The 14,902-nt window shown below is 39.9% G+C and overlaps 2 protein-coding genes across 4 annotated transcripts; one reads left to right on the top strand and one right to left on the bottom strand.

The window, feature by feature from the left end:
* Positions 1 to 380: 380 nt before the first annotated feature.
* On the bottom strand, positions 381 to 8,438 carry LOC306707772 (heterogeneous nuclear ribonucleoprotein Q-like). 3 transcript variants are annotated; one of them, XM_079175374.1, is made up of 13 exons: positions 8,314 to 8,432; positions 7,137 to 7,215; positions 6,401 to 6,560; positions 5,316 to 5,434; positions 4,967 to 5,074; positions 4,598 to 4,711; positions 4,207 to 4,383; positions 3,940 to 4,075; positions 3,345 to 3,550; positions 3,099 to 3,248; positions 2,876 to 2,997; positions 2,435 to 2,763; positions 381 to 1,893 (listed from the first exon to the last, which is right to left on the bottom strand). In XM_079175374.1, exons 3-13 carry the CDS (start codon positions 6,546 to 6,548, stop codon positions 1,865 to 1,867), a joined length of 1,638 nt encoding a protein of 545 aa, XP_079031500.1. In that variant the 5' UTR covers positions 6,549 to 6,560; positions 7,137 to 7,215; positions 8,314 to 8,432; the 3' UTR covers positions 381 to 1,864. The 3 variants fall into 3 exon arrangements, with proteins under 3 accessions (XP_079031500.1, XP_079031501.1, XP_079031502.1); XM_079175375.1 differs by lacking the exon at positions 7,137 to 7,215 and having other exon boundaries at positions 8,314 to 8,438; XM_079175376.1 differs by lacking the exons at positions 7,137 to 7,215; positions 8,314 to 8,432 and having other exon boundaries at positions 6,401 to 7,126.
* Positions 8,439 to 13,530: 5,092 nt separating this feature from the next.
* cga (glycoprotein hormones, alpha polypeptide) lies at positions 13,531 to 14,836 on the top strand (the record flags this gene model as incomplete). Its single annotated transcript, XM_079175250.1, has 3 exons — positions 13,531 to 13,624; positions 13,817 to 14,019; positions 14,768 to 14,836. The coding sequence occupies 3 exons, from the start codon at positions 13,531 to 13,533 to the stop codon at positions 14,834 to 14,836; spliced, it is 366 nt and encodes a 121-aa protein (XP_079031376.1).
* Between the last annotated feature and the right edge of the window lie 66 nt (positions 14,837 to 14,902).

Raw genomic sequence — 14,902 nt, 5'->3', positions numbered from 1 at the left:
TGGGCAGAACTGTGTATGAGGTGGTGATAGAAACCGGTTGAAATTAAGCAAAACATAAAAATAATGGTCTGATAATGTCATGGCAGGTGTAATTAAATAATACTCAATATAGTTTTGAGTTTCAGGGCCACGGTTGTGCATGATGTTTGGCTTTCTGGGAAACTTGAAGTGGAACTGTGCTGTAGAAATGTGTGATCACAAGTCTTTATCGTTTCATATAATAAATAAGAAAACACATATTGGTCTGTTCAGTTAGCCAAAGCCTGATATAACGCGTGCTTTATATGTATTATCCTTTGTAAGCCAAAAAATAAAAGTAGCACATCTTGCACAAAGCATTTGCATCGCATTGAGATTTTATCCAAAGACTAAGACACAGATAGAAATCAAAAACTTTATTACAAAAATAAGTTACACTCACCTCCATTTTACAGTATAAAACAATTTATTTGCAGGAATGCAAAAAACGTTGTTGGCCACCAACAATAGTTTAAAACTGCTAACATCTTTTTTTCAAAAGGTGGTTGTAATGATTTTATTGAGGGAGTTAACTGTAGAAAACTGGGATTGAAGAGCAGTTTCCTTTTTGCTATACCCGGGAAGTAGAAATCCTTCACTGCAGCATCCCTTCTACCACTGTGTGTCTATGATCCCTCACCAGCCTATGACAGGCACACATGCTCACTGACGGGGCAATATGGCAATTCAGTCATCCATCAAGATTAACCCGAAATATCTTTCACAAAGTTGCCGTCTTGGAGCTGGGAAGGGATCATTCAAGATTAACATGATCTTATATGATGACGAACTGGATTAGGTTGTTTTACATGATTTTGACGTTGTTAGAAAATCCATTGGCATCAATATAAAACCAACCCACTGGAATAATACAGTGGCACAAAAGGGACACTGCAGGGCTTTATTATTTTTTAATTTTTTTTTTTTTTTAAATCAAAGGCAGTTGGATGCCTGTGATGTTGAAGCCTTTACAAAAGTAACATTTTATCCGAAAAACTATACAACCAGTAACTACATACTCTGAAGAAGCAAGGCGGCTAATTCAGTTCAAAATAGGATAAAAGCAGGGCTTGTTCAGACTCATCACATGAGATTGTTTTGCATGCCCAGTTTGACTGTTTGCAGTGTCAGAGCTGCAGCTAAAATGACTATATTACATTAAGTACATTGTTTTTGCGCTCCAGCTCTTGTGCATATTTTGTATGAAAACAAGCCCTGCTTTCATCAATATAGTTTCCCTATTTACAGTACAGGCCGGGTAGTTTAGTCCTCTGTACTGAGGTAGTCAACCAACCCTTTAAAGACAAGTTCTGAAAAGAACCACTTTCCTGGAATGCCTGACTTATCCATGCCAGGTGGGTACACCCTAAAAACCTGCAAATGTTCTCTGTCAAACATCCAGATCAAACGATTAAGAACATGGATATTCCGACAGTAAAAATTGCGATTAGCACAAAAATATACAATAGCATCAAGCTCCTTTGAGCCACTTCAAACCCAAGAACTTAAAAAAGTGCAATTTCTTCAATAATTATTTAAAAATGGCATGTTCAGGGACAGGGAAGGGGTAGATTGTAAGGGCAATACATAGTGCCCTGTAAACCAGGGCTGGGTACAGGGGCTCGGGGCAAAGAGGTTGTGGAGAGTATTTAGAATCCTCCAGTCATCTTTTTAAGGTGGCAGTTTTAGAAACAAATGAAAATAAAAAAAACATGGGGAGGGGAGATGCTTCTTCTGTAAGGCTGGAATATCATTGGACCTTTTTGCCGTGCTCTTTTTTTGTGTCAACATCCATTGCAGCTAACGGTGTAAGCCCACACATCAAGTCAGTAGCCACAGTGACAGGTCAGGAACGCCCTCGGCCCCGTTTCCCTGCTGGTCCAATGAGAGGAAAGATAAAATTAGTACAGAATTTTGAAAAGAAAATCCAGACATCCATGTTGCACACTGATGGACCAAGGAAACTCCACAAAACTTAGACTGAAGACAGTGTTTTGCCACTAGGATGGGGCTCAGCTAGCCTCCTTAGAAGTATAGTATGTTGTGAATGACCTTCGTCTGCTGGCAAACAAACTGGCTGGCTGCTCTGAAAGATGACACCTGCCAGGGATTAGTTATGAGGCCAATAAGCAGGTCTAACTTAAGTTCAAGTGCAGTCTTATAATTACTAACAAAATCATTGAGACGATCAATACCTGCTCTGTAGGTCATCCTCAGCTGCTAATCTACTACACCCCTTCACCTGACCCACAGATAGAAACTATGTCGACGCCAACACTGAGCTCAGTCGTCCTTTTTCCTGTGACATTCAAGACTTACTGAAAATAAACTGAGCCACGTGGCACGGCATTTTCCACAAGTGAGCAGTAATTATCTGTGTGACTTCTTTAATTTGAATCAAACAAATTAAAGTTACCTCTGCTTGTTCCAGGGGCTCCTCGCTGGGAGAAGCCCACTCGGCCCCTCGGTGTGACGCCACCGCGGCCCCTGGTCTGGCTGGCACCACCACCACGGACTCCTCCCCTAGCTCCTCGTACTCTCCCAGACCCCTGGAAGTCGTCATACCCGTAGTACGGGTCATCGTAACCGCCCCGGTAGTTGTGGTAGTCGTATCCATAGTAATCGTAATAGTCTTCATAGCCATAATAGTCGGGGGGGTAAGAATAGCCTCCCCTCCCGCCTCGGCCTCTGCCTCTCGTGGGTGGGGGCATGTGGGGAGGCCCGTAATAATAGTATTCATCATACCTGAAAGATGATAGACTCAACGTAAACGCTGCATTCTGCTTAATATCAAAATTAAAATGTGCTGACTGCATGAGTGACGGTCACAGGTTTGAGTTGCATTGTTCCCTCTTACATGTGTGTTTTAGCAGCTTGTCTCTGGGCTTTGCGCTCTTTCCTCTTCTGGTCGGGGGGCTTGGCGAAGACTATTTCAATGTGCTCTCCCTCGAGGTCTTTGCCGTTGAGATCAGCCAAAGCCTGTGAAACGTATCAATGAAAGTATGTTTTCACTGCAAAAACAACAGATTAAAGATTAAGCTGATGCATGTCAGTCCAGTGGCAGGTGTCTTCTTCCATACCTTCACAGCACCATCTCTTTCCTCGAAGTGGATGAAGGCATAGTCTTTCAATTTTTTCACCCGCTCCAGCTTGCCAAACTGACTGAAGGACTTTTCAAGTATCTCTTCTGTAACGGTGCTCGCCAAGTTCCTCACAAACAGCACCTTGACCTGGTAATGGAAAACAAAAGGTTCTAATACAATTGTAGCAGACGGTCATAGAAAGTAAACGTTATGCGACCAACAACCTCTGGCCCCGAGTCTTACCTTGGCCATGACCTCGGGGTCTGGGTCCTCGATTGGGTCGGCCCACTCCACGGTGACCACGTTTCCCCACACCTTCACCTTTCCGCTCATCAGTCGGCGGCGGGCCTGAGCTGCCGTCTTGTGGTCTTCATACTCGAGGAAGCAAAAGCCCCGATTCTTCTTCTTGTCGTCTGGCTGGTGGTACAATATGACATCATTTAGACCCTCTGTAGAGACGAGAAACGGGGAAGAGGTGGAGAAAAGGCAGCAACGGTTAAATGGCTTTATTCAACTGAAATCACAGATCAATGAACTACCAAACTAGTGACGTCAATCTGCCTTTCTGTTTGGTGTCCAGTCAGATCTTAGCGGTAAACCATCATGGTGACGTGAGTCACTCCAGCATAGTACATAAAAGGTCATCATTTGGACATGAACAGGAAATGCTTGAAACTAATTGTCAAAGCTTCTTTCATTGCAGATCTTAAATGCACAGCAAATCTAATCAACATTGTCAAACAGGCAAAAAGTAGATAATATCAAAATAAAAGCTGTAGAATTAATATTTCACTAAATATTATTCAGAAAGGTAAATCAAAGGATGATGCAGACTCACCTGTGACTTTTGCAAATTCTTCAACAATCTGCTCTTTTGTTTTACTCTTGGGGATCGAGCCAACAAACAGTCTATTATTGGCCACAGAGATGCACACGCCGATGTGTTTACCCGGTCGAATTTCATTGTTGTTGCACTGTGGAAGAACGGAGGACGTCATTAGAGAGGAAGAAACAAAAACTTAGCTTACTTGTTGACTAAAACTACTGTCTGCAATTTAACCAACAATTCCATCAGACCCTCCCTCTTTCAGGAGAGTAAACATACCAATTTGACCGCCTGCTGTGCAGCATCTTTAGTGCAGAAAGTGACAAAGGCATATCCTCTGTTCAGGCCACTAAGAGGATCCATCATCAGGCGCAAATCCCAGATGGGGCCGGCTTTCTCAAACAGCGGAACCAGCTCGTCCTCAAAGAGGTCTCTGGGAATTTTGCCTACAAATATCTGTCAGGTTGAGAGGAAAGGACACTATAAGAGCCACTCTGTGACTTGTCATGTGAGGTTAAAACATAGACGGCATTTAGGAAAAAGGTGTCCATTCAGGTCTTAGCGGTAAAACATCAGTGTAACCGAGGTTACTACAGATAATAAAAGATTGTCATCATTAAGACACCATATGTGCATAATAGTGCAACTTTAAAGAAGACATGTTCTGTACCTCTGTACCGATGGTGGGCTGGGCCCCTGAGTGAGCAGACTCTGGTGGGGGCCCTCCATACTTCCTCTGGCCTGTTGTTACATCAAGTGTGTAGCCAGTTCTCTCCAGCAAAGCCTGATCATAACAAAACATGGAAAAGAGAGGAGAGTGCTGTTTGACAGTCATAGATAAAAATTTAAATTAAAAAAACAAACAAGTTCCACAGTAGATGAAGCACATTAAAAGCCATGCAAAACATCCTTATTTAAAATGTGTCCTTTATTCAAACAGCATGCTGGTTAAAGAAATAAATTATAAGCATTGCATCAGCATATTTTGTCCCAAGCATTAAATCGGACACAATTAATTAAATTCAGGATTAGTTCTCACTTTGATTTTGGCTTCATCTGGTCCTTTATTGGTGTCTGACACTTTGGTCCCTTGTTTCTCTCTCTGTCTGTACGTCTTCATCACGCCACAAAGAAAGGCACTTTTGTTCTGAAAGAAGGAAGAGAAACTATTAAATACTAGAATTATGTCCATTAAATGTGTCATGATAATTAGGACAACTTCTGATTCTTAGTTCCACACAAAATGAATAATCTGTCTTGTAGATAATGACAGCTAAGGGATATTTTACTACATGCCATGATGCATCACACTGCACAGAGGACAATCATCCACTTTGTATGAAGACATCAGAAATTATAAAGGTTATCTAAACAACCCACACGCATACCTGAACATGTGAGAGGTCGCTGTCCTTAAATTGCAAAAGGACTTGCAGAGCACCTTCCTCGTTGAATTCTTTCAGAGCCTCAATCGCTCGATCATCTAAGTCACTATGTGACACCAAACCTGGAGGAGGGGGGGGGACAGACAGAGGGAGAAACAGTGAGCTACTAACCAGGCTGAGGAAGTCCGTACTTACTTACTTGATTACTACCGTGTCATGTAAGTACAACTGAAAGGACTAAAGAGAAATATTTGCATGAGTTATTTTTGCATAACAAATCTTTTAAATTGTGTAATGGATAATGATCACTACAATTGGAAGGGAGGAGCAGGCTAATCTAATAGTGCTGTATTCAGTAGTCAGGCTGCACTTTACTCTCCAACCAGCAAGTTTTTGCAGAACTAATCACAACAGATGTGACAATGCAACTTGATATGCTAGTTCCCCTCTATACTGTAGCTGGGAGTTTCTAATGAGCTGGTCTGCATTCTCCTCCATGGAGGGGCCGTCACCTGTCCAAGGCAGCCACACACCAGACAGCTGCCGCCATTGTTTCTGTCTCGCTTCCATCTGGCTGAAAAGGCCAGACCAAGAATTTTTTCAAATCTGACCGAACAAACTAAGTCCTGAAATGACCCCAAAACTTTGCACTGCAGCTCACCCCAGACTGGTAAAGATCTAACCAAAGCAACAGATATCTAAGCTGTGACTGACATACTTACACCAGTTTATCCATCTGCAATTATTTTATGGGATGCGGAGAAACGTCATGGAAATGAATGGAGAGACTGGACGGGCTTACCAAGACACTCCCAGGGAGAGGACAATTAATTTGCCCTGACACCAGTGATCATGCAACCATGTTGGGAATGCAAATGCTGCAATCATTTACACATTTTCACATTGGTAATGTGTAATTTTATATTTTGTAGCACTGCAGTACCCATTTTGGTAGGAAACCACAAAAAGTTGCTTCGTGATCCCAATTCCCCCATTCAAAAAGGTGATAAAATGACAGTACATGCAAGAAATTGATAAACAAAAAAAATTGCATATTTGAATATGCAAGTATATTCTTTGTGCCTTACCTGCTATGTAAATTTCATCTAGTTTTTCAGCAACTTTCTGTGGTAAACCAGCTTCTAATAAAGTCTGGAAGTGCTCAGAATGGGTAACTGCAGCAGAGGTGTCCATTGGTTCTTCTGGACCATTTCCATTAATATGTTCTGTGGCCATGTCTCCAGAAATCTGTGTAAATGCAATGAGCCAAATTAATCCTGGGTCAAGGGCAAGACTTGGGATGTGTTCAGAAGAGTGCAAAGTCTCAGACTAGTCAGGAAAAATAATGTTTTTACCATTTCTAATCTTGGATACAGAGTGTCTTTTGTATTAATAAGCACAAACTAACAATAAACAGGGGTGTCGCTGTGTACAAAACAAGTTATTATAGTCGTGTGGTCCTGTACAGTCGGTAGACGTTTCACTATTCTGACATAAGACTTGCAGCTTTCAGCTTGCATGAGGTAGAAACCCAGAAACCTGTATAGGCAGTTGACAGATGTTTGAACATTGCAAGCAAGACAGACAATCCACATACCGAAAATTACCGCAAGAATCTATTGAATGACATCTTTTAAAAATGGTTTAACGACCGAGTTTGTGCCCATGTGGCAGTTTTTTTCCCCCATTCTGATTTGTTCTGGGTTCAGAAGTTTGTGCAAATGGTGCCAAGTTCACTTGTTATGGGCTGTATCGCAGTCCTCTTGGTCACTGCTGGTGCAGACGCCTTGTCTGCTTTGGGCTCTAAATTACATGTTAACTTACCTTCTCACTGCTGACTTCAGCACAGGCTAGATAGCTGATACACGTGTTCCATCCGAGAGTGAGACCCAGTTTCCGGTAGCTGACCAAAGAGCAAGTATGCACCCTTTAGCATTTATGTTTGACACTTTGGCAGCACATATTGTGACACTAAGTTAAATTAAAAATCATTTTGTTTGTTTTGAATCGACAGATACCGAGGCAAACACCGATCTAACTGCTCTGAGCACACTAATATATCCGCCAACGCTGGACTGAGCAAAACGTGGACAGCAATCTTCTGCTTCGGCCTCTCAATAACTTCGCTAACGTTGCCCTTTAGCCAATATGGGCTTAAATATATCACACAACCGACACATTGCAGCGTCTGCTAATCAAACTCATATCGCCAAGCACGTGCTTTCAGTGGTTAAAAACGTTTCTGCAACGTTAAAAGTAACCATAACGTGAACGTAGCGTGCAAATTAATCTTGGGTTTTTAAATTTGAACCGTTAAAAAAAACCTGAATAAATTATTTTCAAAAGATGTGTATGGTAACGTTATATTTAACGTCAGCGGGGACTGGCTCGCACACGTTGAGGCTAGCTAGCTAGCTAGCGGGCTAGTTAGCACAGCTAACGTTAGAGCTATCGAGTTAACCATGAACCGTCACAATAACATGACGCGCTAATATGCTTTTTCTACGAGTGCGTCTGCATTAAATGTCATAAACCAGTAGGGAAGTGGTTCGTCCGTTGGTACAGTGGTTACGCGGGAAAGCAATTTATTGCTAAGATAGCAGGCTTTAACCAGCTAGCTGCTGTTAGCACACGATGACAATGAGCATGTCAATTCTATGATCTGTCAAAATAGGCTAGCTTAAGCTAGCATGCTAATTCGAACGGAATTTCAGTGAGGCCATTGTTAGGACATTTGCCAGTAAGGACTTCAGCTATTGACGAAAGTGTAGCTTTTGTAAGCAATTACATTCACCGAGGCCTAGAGGTTTAGACTGCTAGTTGCGTGGTTTGTCAACGTGCCGCCAGATAGGAAGAGTCCATTTTCAAAAAGCCGGTCTGGAGAAGTCGTTCCCAACCAACACCAGTTTCCACATTGTTTGAAACAGCACCCGCACGATTCAGACTTTTTAGCAATACATTAAGCAACAATAACGTGACCAAATAGTAGCATTCGCCCTACCTGCCGCTGGATCACCAACGTGTATGGTGTTGATTATTTAGGAAGATAAATGTGATATTTAAAAGACAGAAAAAGTGTAAAACTCCCGGCACTGATCCGGCTTCAGTCATTCACTCTTGATGATGTAAAATGGCTGCCACGTTCACGCCTCGAGTTTTGTCTCGTCGAAGGGGTTTCTTGGACAGCCCTGCACGGGCTTGCCTTGTATGCATTTCACAGAGGAGCAGCAGGTCATTCAAAGCATCCATCATAACTACTAACGACCGCTAACGAAGAGTAATTTCACGACAACAGCAGTACTGCTTTTGTAAGGGGTTAGTTAGGAGTGCTGACTAATAGAACAGTAAAAAGATTTGGTACAGAAACAAAACATTGAACTCAAATGTATAAGTAAACACCAATGAAATAAAACAAAGAAGTATAACAATGAAATAAATTAGCCTATTATTAATAATTTACTGATAATCTTCCACCACCAATACTACTACCACTACTAATAATAATAACAATAACTCATTTTAGAGATGATTAGTATTTTTGTGTAAAATTGTACCAAATGCCAGTCCTCATATATTCAATTCTAAAACAAGATGTGTGACATTAACAGACCAGCTCTGACAATATTTCAGCAGAGTGCTTGGCTGGAAGCAGGCAGGGTGATCCCACTTTCCACCACACTGTGTCACTCTTCCCATTGATTAAACACTCTTCTGCTCCATGAACAAAAGAACCGGTCAGAGTATATAGAAACCTAAATGATTATTTGTTTGATACAGCAGAGACATTTTATGTTTATTTATGCCAAACTACGTAGCCATTTGTATTGGTTTGGTAACCAAGATTATCTGCAACATTATCATAGGAAAGAAAAGTTGTTCTTGTTTTTGTTTGTGCATTACAATCCGATTTAAAAGTCGTTACTTGCGTCTATGTTTGTTGTAGAAAATCCAGTTTGTAAACAATTTGTTCTCAATATCTTACGATGGGGTTGAAAGTGAGAGTCCATTGCAAGTAAAAAAACTAGTCAAATTCCATGTTGTGTTATCTTTTTATGACAATTTCTGGGTGCATGTTTGGACAGTCAAGGTTGATACATGACTTTCTATGAGCAATGGAAAGTACTTGTGTCAGTGTTGATCCATGACAATTGTTTTAAATACAAATGCATTGCAGTGGCAATACAATGCAGAGTATGAATTTGGGATTTGGCTATATCTGCTATTTTCATCACAGCTAGAGTGAATCATGGATTTAATGTTTGGCTCATGGCTGAAATAATAAAACTTTAGCAGGTAACTGACTCCAACGACTCCCACAGGTAGGACATTAATGATGGATTGGATGGCTGGATGATGAGGGCTGGAATATTTTGAGGAATAACTTACGCAGCTGTTGAGGAAAAGAGCAACATAATGATTTCCTGTTGCATATTCCCAATCAGTAATAATGTTATATACAACTTACCCAACAAACAAACATTTTGATAAGGACAATGGCAAAGCATAACAAAGGTCAGTATTGTCAAAAGTATTCAATACTTCCAGAAACACTTTGCTAATAAGCTTCGTCTTCCATGTCTTATCCACAGGTTGTTGCAGACTCTACAAGTGTAGTTTTTATGGGTCTACAATATGTTTATTGCTCATGTCCGTGAAGACTCCTCAGAGAACAAACAAAGCTCAGACAGATATTTGAGAACAATACAATTGGTTCATAAAGTTTTGTATTCAGCTTTATGACAACATGCAGCAGGTGCTAAGACTGTGGAAGAGGTCGTCTGTACGTTTTCAGGGATTAGCCAAAACTGAGAACATTTTGCTATAAAAAGTCAAATGAAGATCCAGTTTCTGAAGTCAGCTAATATTCACAGCGGTATTACTAAGATAATAATGTAAAAAGAGCTCCATGATATAATTTAGGTTAAAATCATTAGTTTCAGTGGGTACATTTGATCATATCACAATAACAATGTTGACAAGCTCTTTATTGACATTAATATTGCCTCTTTAACACCGACTACATGGTAGGTTTTTGTGTATTGCTGTTCTTTTTTTATTTCGTTAATGTGGCCATCTTAAGCATGCTATGAAAACTATAGACTGTATATAAGAAGGATGAAACATTATGGTTATGTTAGTCTGTCTCTGACAATGTCTGCTTTGTTTCTGTTGGTCCCTCTGATGCAGCAGAGCCACTATTTTATGGCTCTTGAATGAGATAAATAGCCATAGTTGTACCTACAGGCCTATTACAGATCTCTCATGCCACCGTGTGGAGAGAGTTCACCAAGCAAAATGATGTGGCTCCTAAACAACTTAGCAAAACCTCAGTTCATCCCTTTCAGTCTTTTGTATTCCTTTTAGCGATGCACCATCTTTGCACTGATGTATAGAGGATATATATGTATGGCCACCTGCACGCTGTGTATTTACTCAGATACATTCTTACAGTTATATTCCATCAAAATGGTGCTTTGCTTCGAGAAAAAATATATTATATAATATTTCAGAAGAAAATGATTTAGTATTGATGCAGCAAATAAGATTGATGGGTGAATTTTTGCTCTGGTTCGGAGTGCAACATTCTAAAATTTGCAACGGCAAGCAAATCGGCATCTTCTGGTACCAAATATACTTTAAATATCCCAAAGTCAGCCTGCGATTCTCGGCTTTAAAACATTTTTCATCTAATGACTAGTTTCAGTCAGCCCTCGGTTTTGGTAATGAGCCTGTTAACATGCTTGGATTTGATTTCAATCATCATTCTCTTTACTGCTCCATCAAATATCCTCATTTGTGTCATAGCCAAGAAAACTACAGGTCGCCGCTGGTTCATTCAGTTGTTGTTTGTTTTCCCTGACTTATCAATAGCATCTAGATCACCATGGCTTTGAATTGAGCCTGTCTGAGACATGACCTGCTAACCTCACTGTCACCCATGCTCTCTCCTCTACAGCAACAGTGACAGCGTCGACACCGGAGCCCCTGACAAAAAATCGGACTAGTGTTTCACCGAGCGTGCCTTGTGTAGGCTGCACAATTTACTCTACAACTGGGGTTTTCCACATCTCTGTGATTCTCATCCTCATCCAGCCAGATCAATGTGCCTCACACAGAGCATAAGAAACTCAGCACCACTCCTTGTTTCATAAATCAGGCGGCCATGAAGCAGGCCAATGCGAGAATTCAGGAGACGGAAGTTGCACATGTCCTCAAACTAATCCTCTGTGCTGGTTGCCTTTCTTGTCAGTGAACTGTTGCCGGGCTTTGATGTACAGCAGCACTCTTTTCGGGTGTCTCATATTTCTTATAACATCTCATCTCTCGTACGTCTTAAACAGACTTACCCAGCTCAACTAATTCATCAGTCAGCTCCATGATTATTTTAGACACTTCTGCAAATAGCCAAGTGTGATTTTTATAAAAGATAATGATGAAAACGTGTCAGATGCTGGCGTATGTGATTTTACTCATTTTTATCGGTTGATGTTTGAGATTCTATTTTTATGCCTGAATGTTTATTTTTCAGTAGTAAATAGGCCAATGTACTCAAATAATGTTACGAGGGTATATTTGATTGACAGTACATTTTGTTTGTTGTTAATAAACGTACATGCATATGCCCAAAATATTGGTGGTTATGAATTCCATTTATTAGTAGTTTTTACATTATTATCTAAAATACAATGTTATGAATGCTGCGATAGAAGCCAAAAACCTGCTTTAAACATCTCTGTGATTTGAAACATCTCGTCTTCAACGCTTATTGAATTAGGACTCGTAGGCCACGGATTTATCACCAGCACAACCAAGGACACAGGACATGGATACTTAAGTAAACAGACAGATGAAATGCAAAATAAATTCATATTCATCCTTGACATTTCGGATGTGGGAGGCGGACAGATGGAGACTCCTCAACAACTATCAGATATCTTTCCATTTATTCATAACTTCTTCCATCCAAAAGAGTTTTGCCTTAATATAAAACTATGGATGAAAAGAATACACCCAAAATAAATTAATGCTGTGATGTTTTATTGAAGTTCATTTAGATTTATTATCAATATTTGTTTTAATGATATTTGTTAAGAAACAAGATGCATGGCAGCGTTCCAGTTTAAAAGTCAGTGATCAGATAACAGGGCAGTATTATGTATTACATAATATATCTGCAGTATCCAACGTCAAACTGCATGTAGGGCATGCATAACATTAAAACAATAACTTTCATAAAGATTGCAATTAACTGATTCATTGTTTAGTCTATGAAATATCAAAGCATTGTGAAAAATCACATCATCAAATGTCTTGTTTTGTCTGACCAAAAGTCCAAAACCAAACCATATTCAAGTTAGATTCATATATGACGAAGAAAATAAGCAAATTACCACATTTGAGAAGCTGGAACCACAGGATGTTTGACAGGTTTCACCTTTTTTTGGGTAAAAAACAAATTTGACAATGTATCAATTATCATAATTGTTTTGAACAATCGATTACCAATGAATAAATTGGGGCAATGAATGTTTGAAAATGGAAGGAAAATACAGGTCATTGTCATGGGAAATATAATATAAGAATATTGACAATATAAGGAAGTTATGCCATTATGAACACTGAAGAGACAAATGGATCCAACAACTGAGTGAAGACGTTGCTTTAAACATTTCAGCATCGCACTTTTACACTCTTTATAATGAAAACTTTTACTTTTATGCACTTACAGCCAACAATTGGTCTTTCTGCATTAAACCGAAACTCAACTAATGACCCTCCCTTTGCTGTGACATGACAAATAATAACATCCCCCAGTTAAGAAAATCCCAGGGATTACATGCAGCATCCATAGTCAGGATGGAAGGTTGATGGAATTATGTTTTGACTTTCCCTGATTTGTTCTCATCATTGTGTCCTTTAAAGGGATTATGAGAAAGGTAGCAAAGTGGCCAGTGAGTCACTGAGATCGTTGATAAGGTTGGTAGGTTTCACCTAATCCAGGAAGTGGCCCCAGACTGAGGGACGCGATATAAAACGGCGCTGAAGGGAAGCAGAAGTCCTCAATAAAAAGCCCTCCTGCACAGATGCACGATGAAGAAGGAACTTTCTTTCAACACGGTAATACTCTATCTCTGAGTTACTCATGCTTCGATGCAAAAGACCATTGATTGACCATTTTCTTTTGTCTCTGTATCATTAGATAACTACTATAACCACCATGGGCTCAGTGAAATCAGCTGGACTGTCTCTTCTTCTGTTGTCTTTTCTTATTTACGTTGCAGATTCTTACCCCAACCTTGAATTACCAAACAGTAAGATGTCATTTTAATACAAATAGTACTCTCCTCTGAAATCTAGTACACAAACCAAGGATTTACTTCAGTAAATTAGCCACAATTTGTTTTAATTCATCTCTATTCACAAAGATTGTACACTGTGTTTTTAACTTTAGATCTGAAATGTCCCTGTATAACAAGATGATCAACTGTCTCGTCTTTCTCCAGTGGGCTGTGGGGAGTGCACACTGAGCAGGAACAAATTGTTCTCCTCGAAGGAACATCTACCGATCTACCAGTGCATGGGCTGCTGCTTCTCCAGAGCGTACCCAACACCCCTCAAGGCCATGAAGACAATGACGATCCCAAAGAACATCACCTCGGAGGCAACATGCTGTGTCGCAAAGCACAGCTACGAGGTCCAATTAAAGGTACAGACAAAAGATTTGTCAGGCAAACTTTTCTGTAAATGGTGTGCCAATGGAAATGAGTTTAAGTGGGAAACTTTAGACCTATGCTGACTAAATATGTTCCCCAAATCTGCAGATGAAATACTCTGAAACAAAATGCTCCATGTTGGAAATAGTCTAGAATATTATTGTTGTACTTTTAGTCTAAATTCTATTTTATAGATCTATAGTTTTTAGATTTTTGTTCAGATTAGTTTGGGGATATTTCAGTGGCTTTGGTCATGTTCAGTCCGCAGTTGTGGAAAGTACATTTAATCGAGTACAATTGTGAGGTGTAACTTAAATAATTCAATTGTATGCTTTATTCTTCTACTGTAAAACAGAAAAGACACGCTAACATTGTATTGCTAAAGAATAAACCAGTGGTTTCGTTTTAAAATAAAGCAGTGTGTACTTTGGGCCCCTTGCCATGTTTTAGAGATCTATTAGTTGTTTGCAGTTCCACCAAAGAGATATTTACCCTCAAACTTCTCAGATGGTTCAGATATGTGTACACAGATATACATAAATATTTTTTACATTCAAAAGGACCCGAAGAACTTTTATTAATTCTCCAGATGTTTAGATTTAATTTGGTTTGCAGTTTAATTCTGGGGTTCTGTTGTTCAGAATATTTTGACTGCTCACACTGCTAAAAACAGCATTTTGATCTGATTGACTTTGTTAATAATCACTCTTGTGTCTTCCTTCTCATCTGTGTCTCTTTCAGAGAGACAACATACGGGTGAGAAACCACACAGAGTGCCACTGCAGCACCTGCTATTTTCACAAGATATGAAGACAGGAACCGGAGACCCTTCTGCAGCGCTCAGCTTGGCAATGAATTGTGTTTCTTTTAATTTGC

This window comes from Pholis gunnellus (assembly GCF_910591455.1).
Source record: "Pholis gunnellus genome assembly, chromosome: 15".
NCBI lineage: Eukaryota > Metazoa > Chordata > Actinopteri > Perciformes > Pholidae > Pholis > Pholis gunnellus.
The sequence above is the reverse complement of the archived record's forward strand: the minus strand, read 5'-3'. Positions and strand labels throughout refer to the sequence as shown.

Bases quoted from the DNA above. Each gene is read 5' to 3' on its own strand.
- LOC306707772 (XM_079175375.1), bottom strand. From the start codon at position 6,548: ATGGCCACAGAACATATTAATGGAAATGGTCCAGAAGAACCAATGGAC. The intron at 4,076-4,206 runs GTATGTTTACTC...GTTCTTCCACAG, and splicing joins CACAGCAGGCGGTCAAATTG to TGCAACAACAATGAAATTCG. The intron at 1,894-2,434 runs GTAACTTTAATT...TCATTGGACCAG, and splicing joins AGCCCCTGGAACAAGCAGAG to CAGGGAAACGGGGCCGAGGG.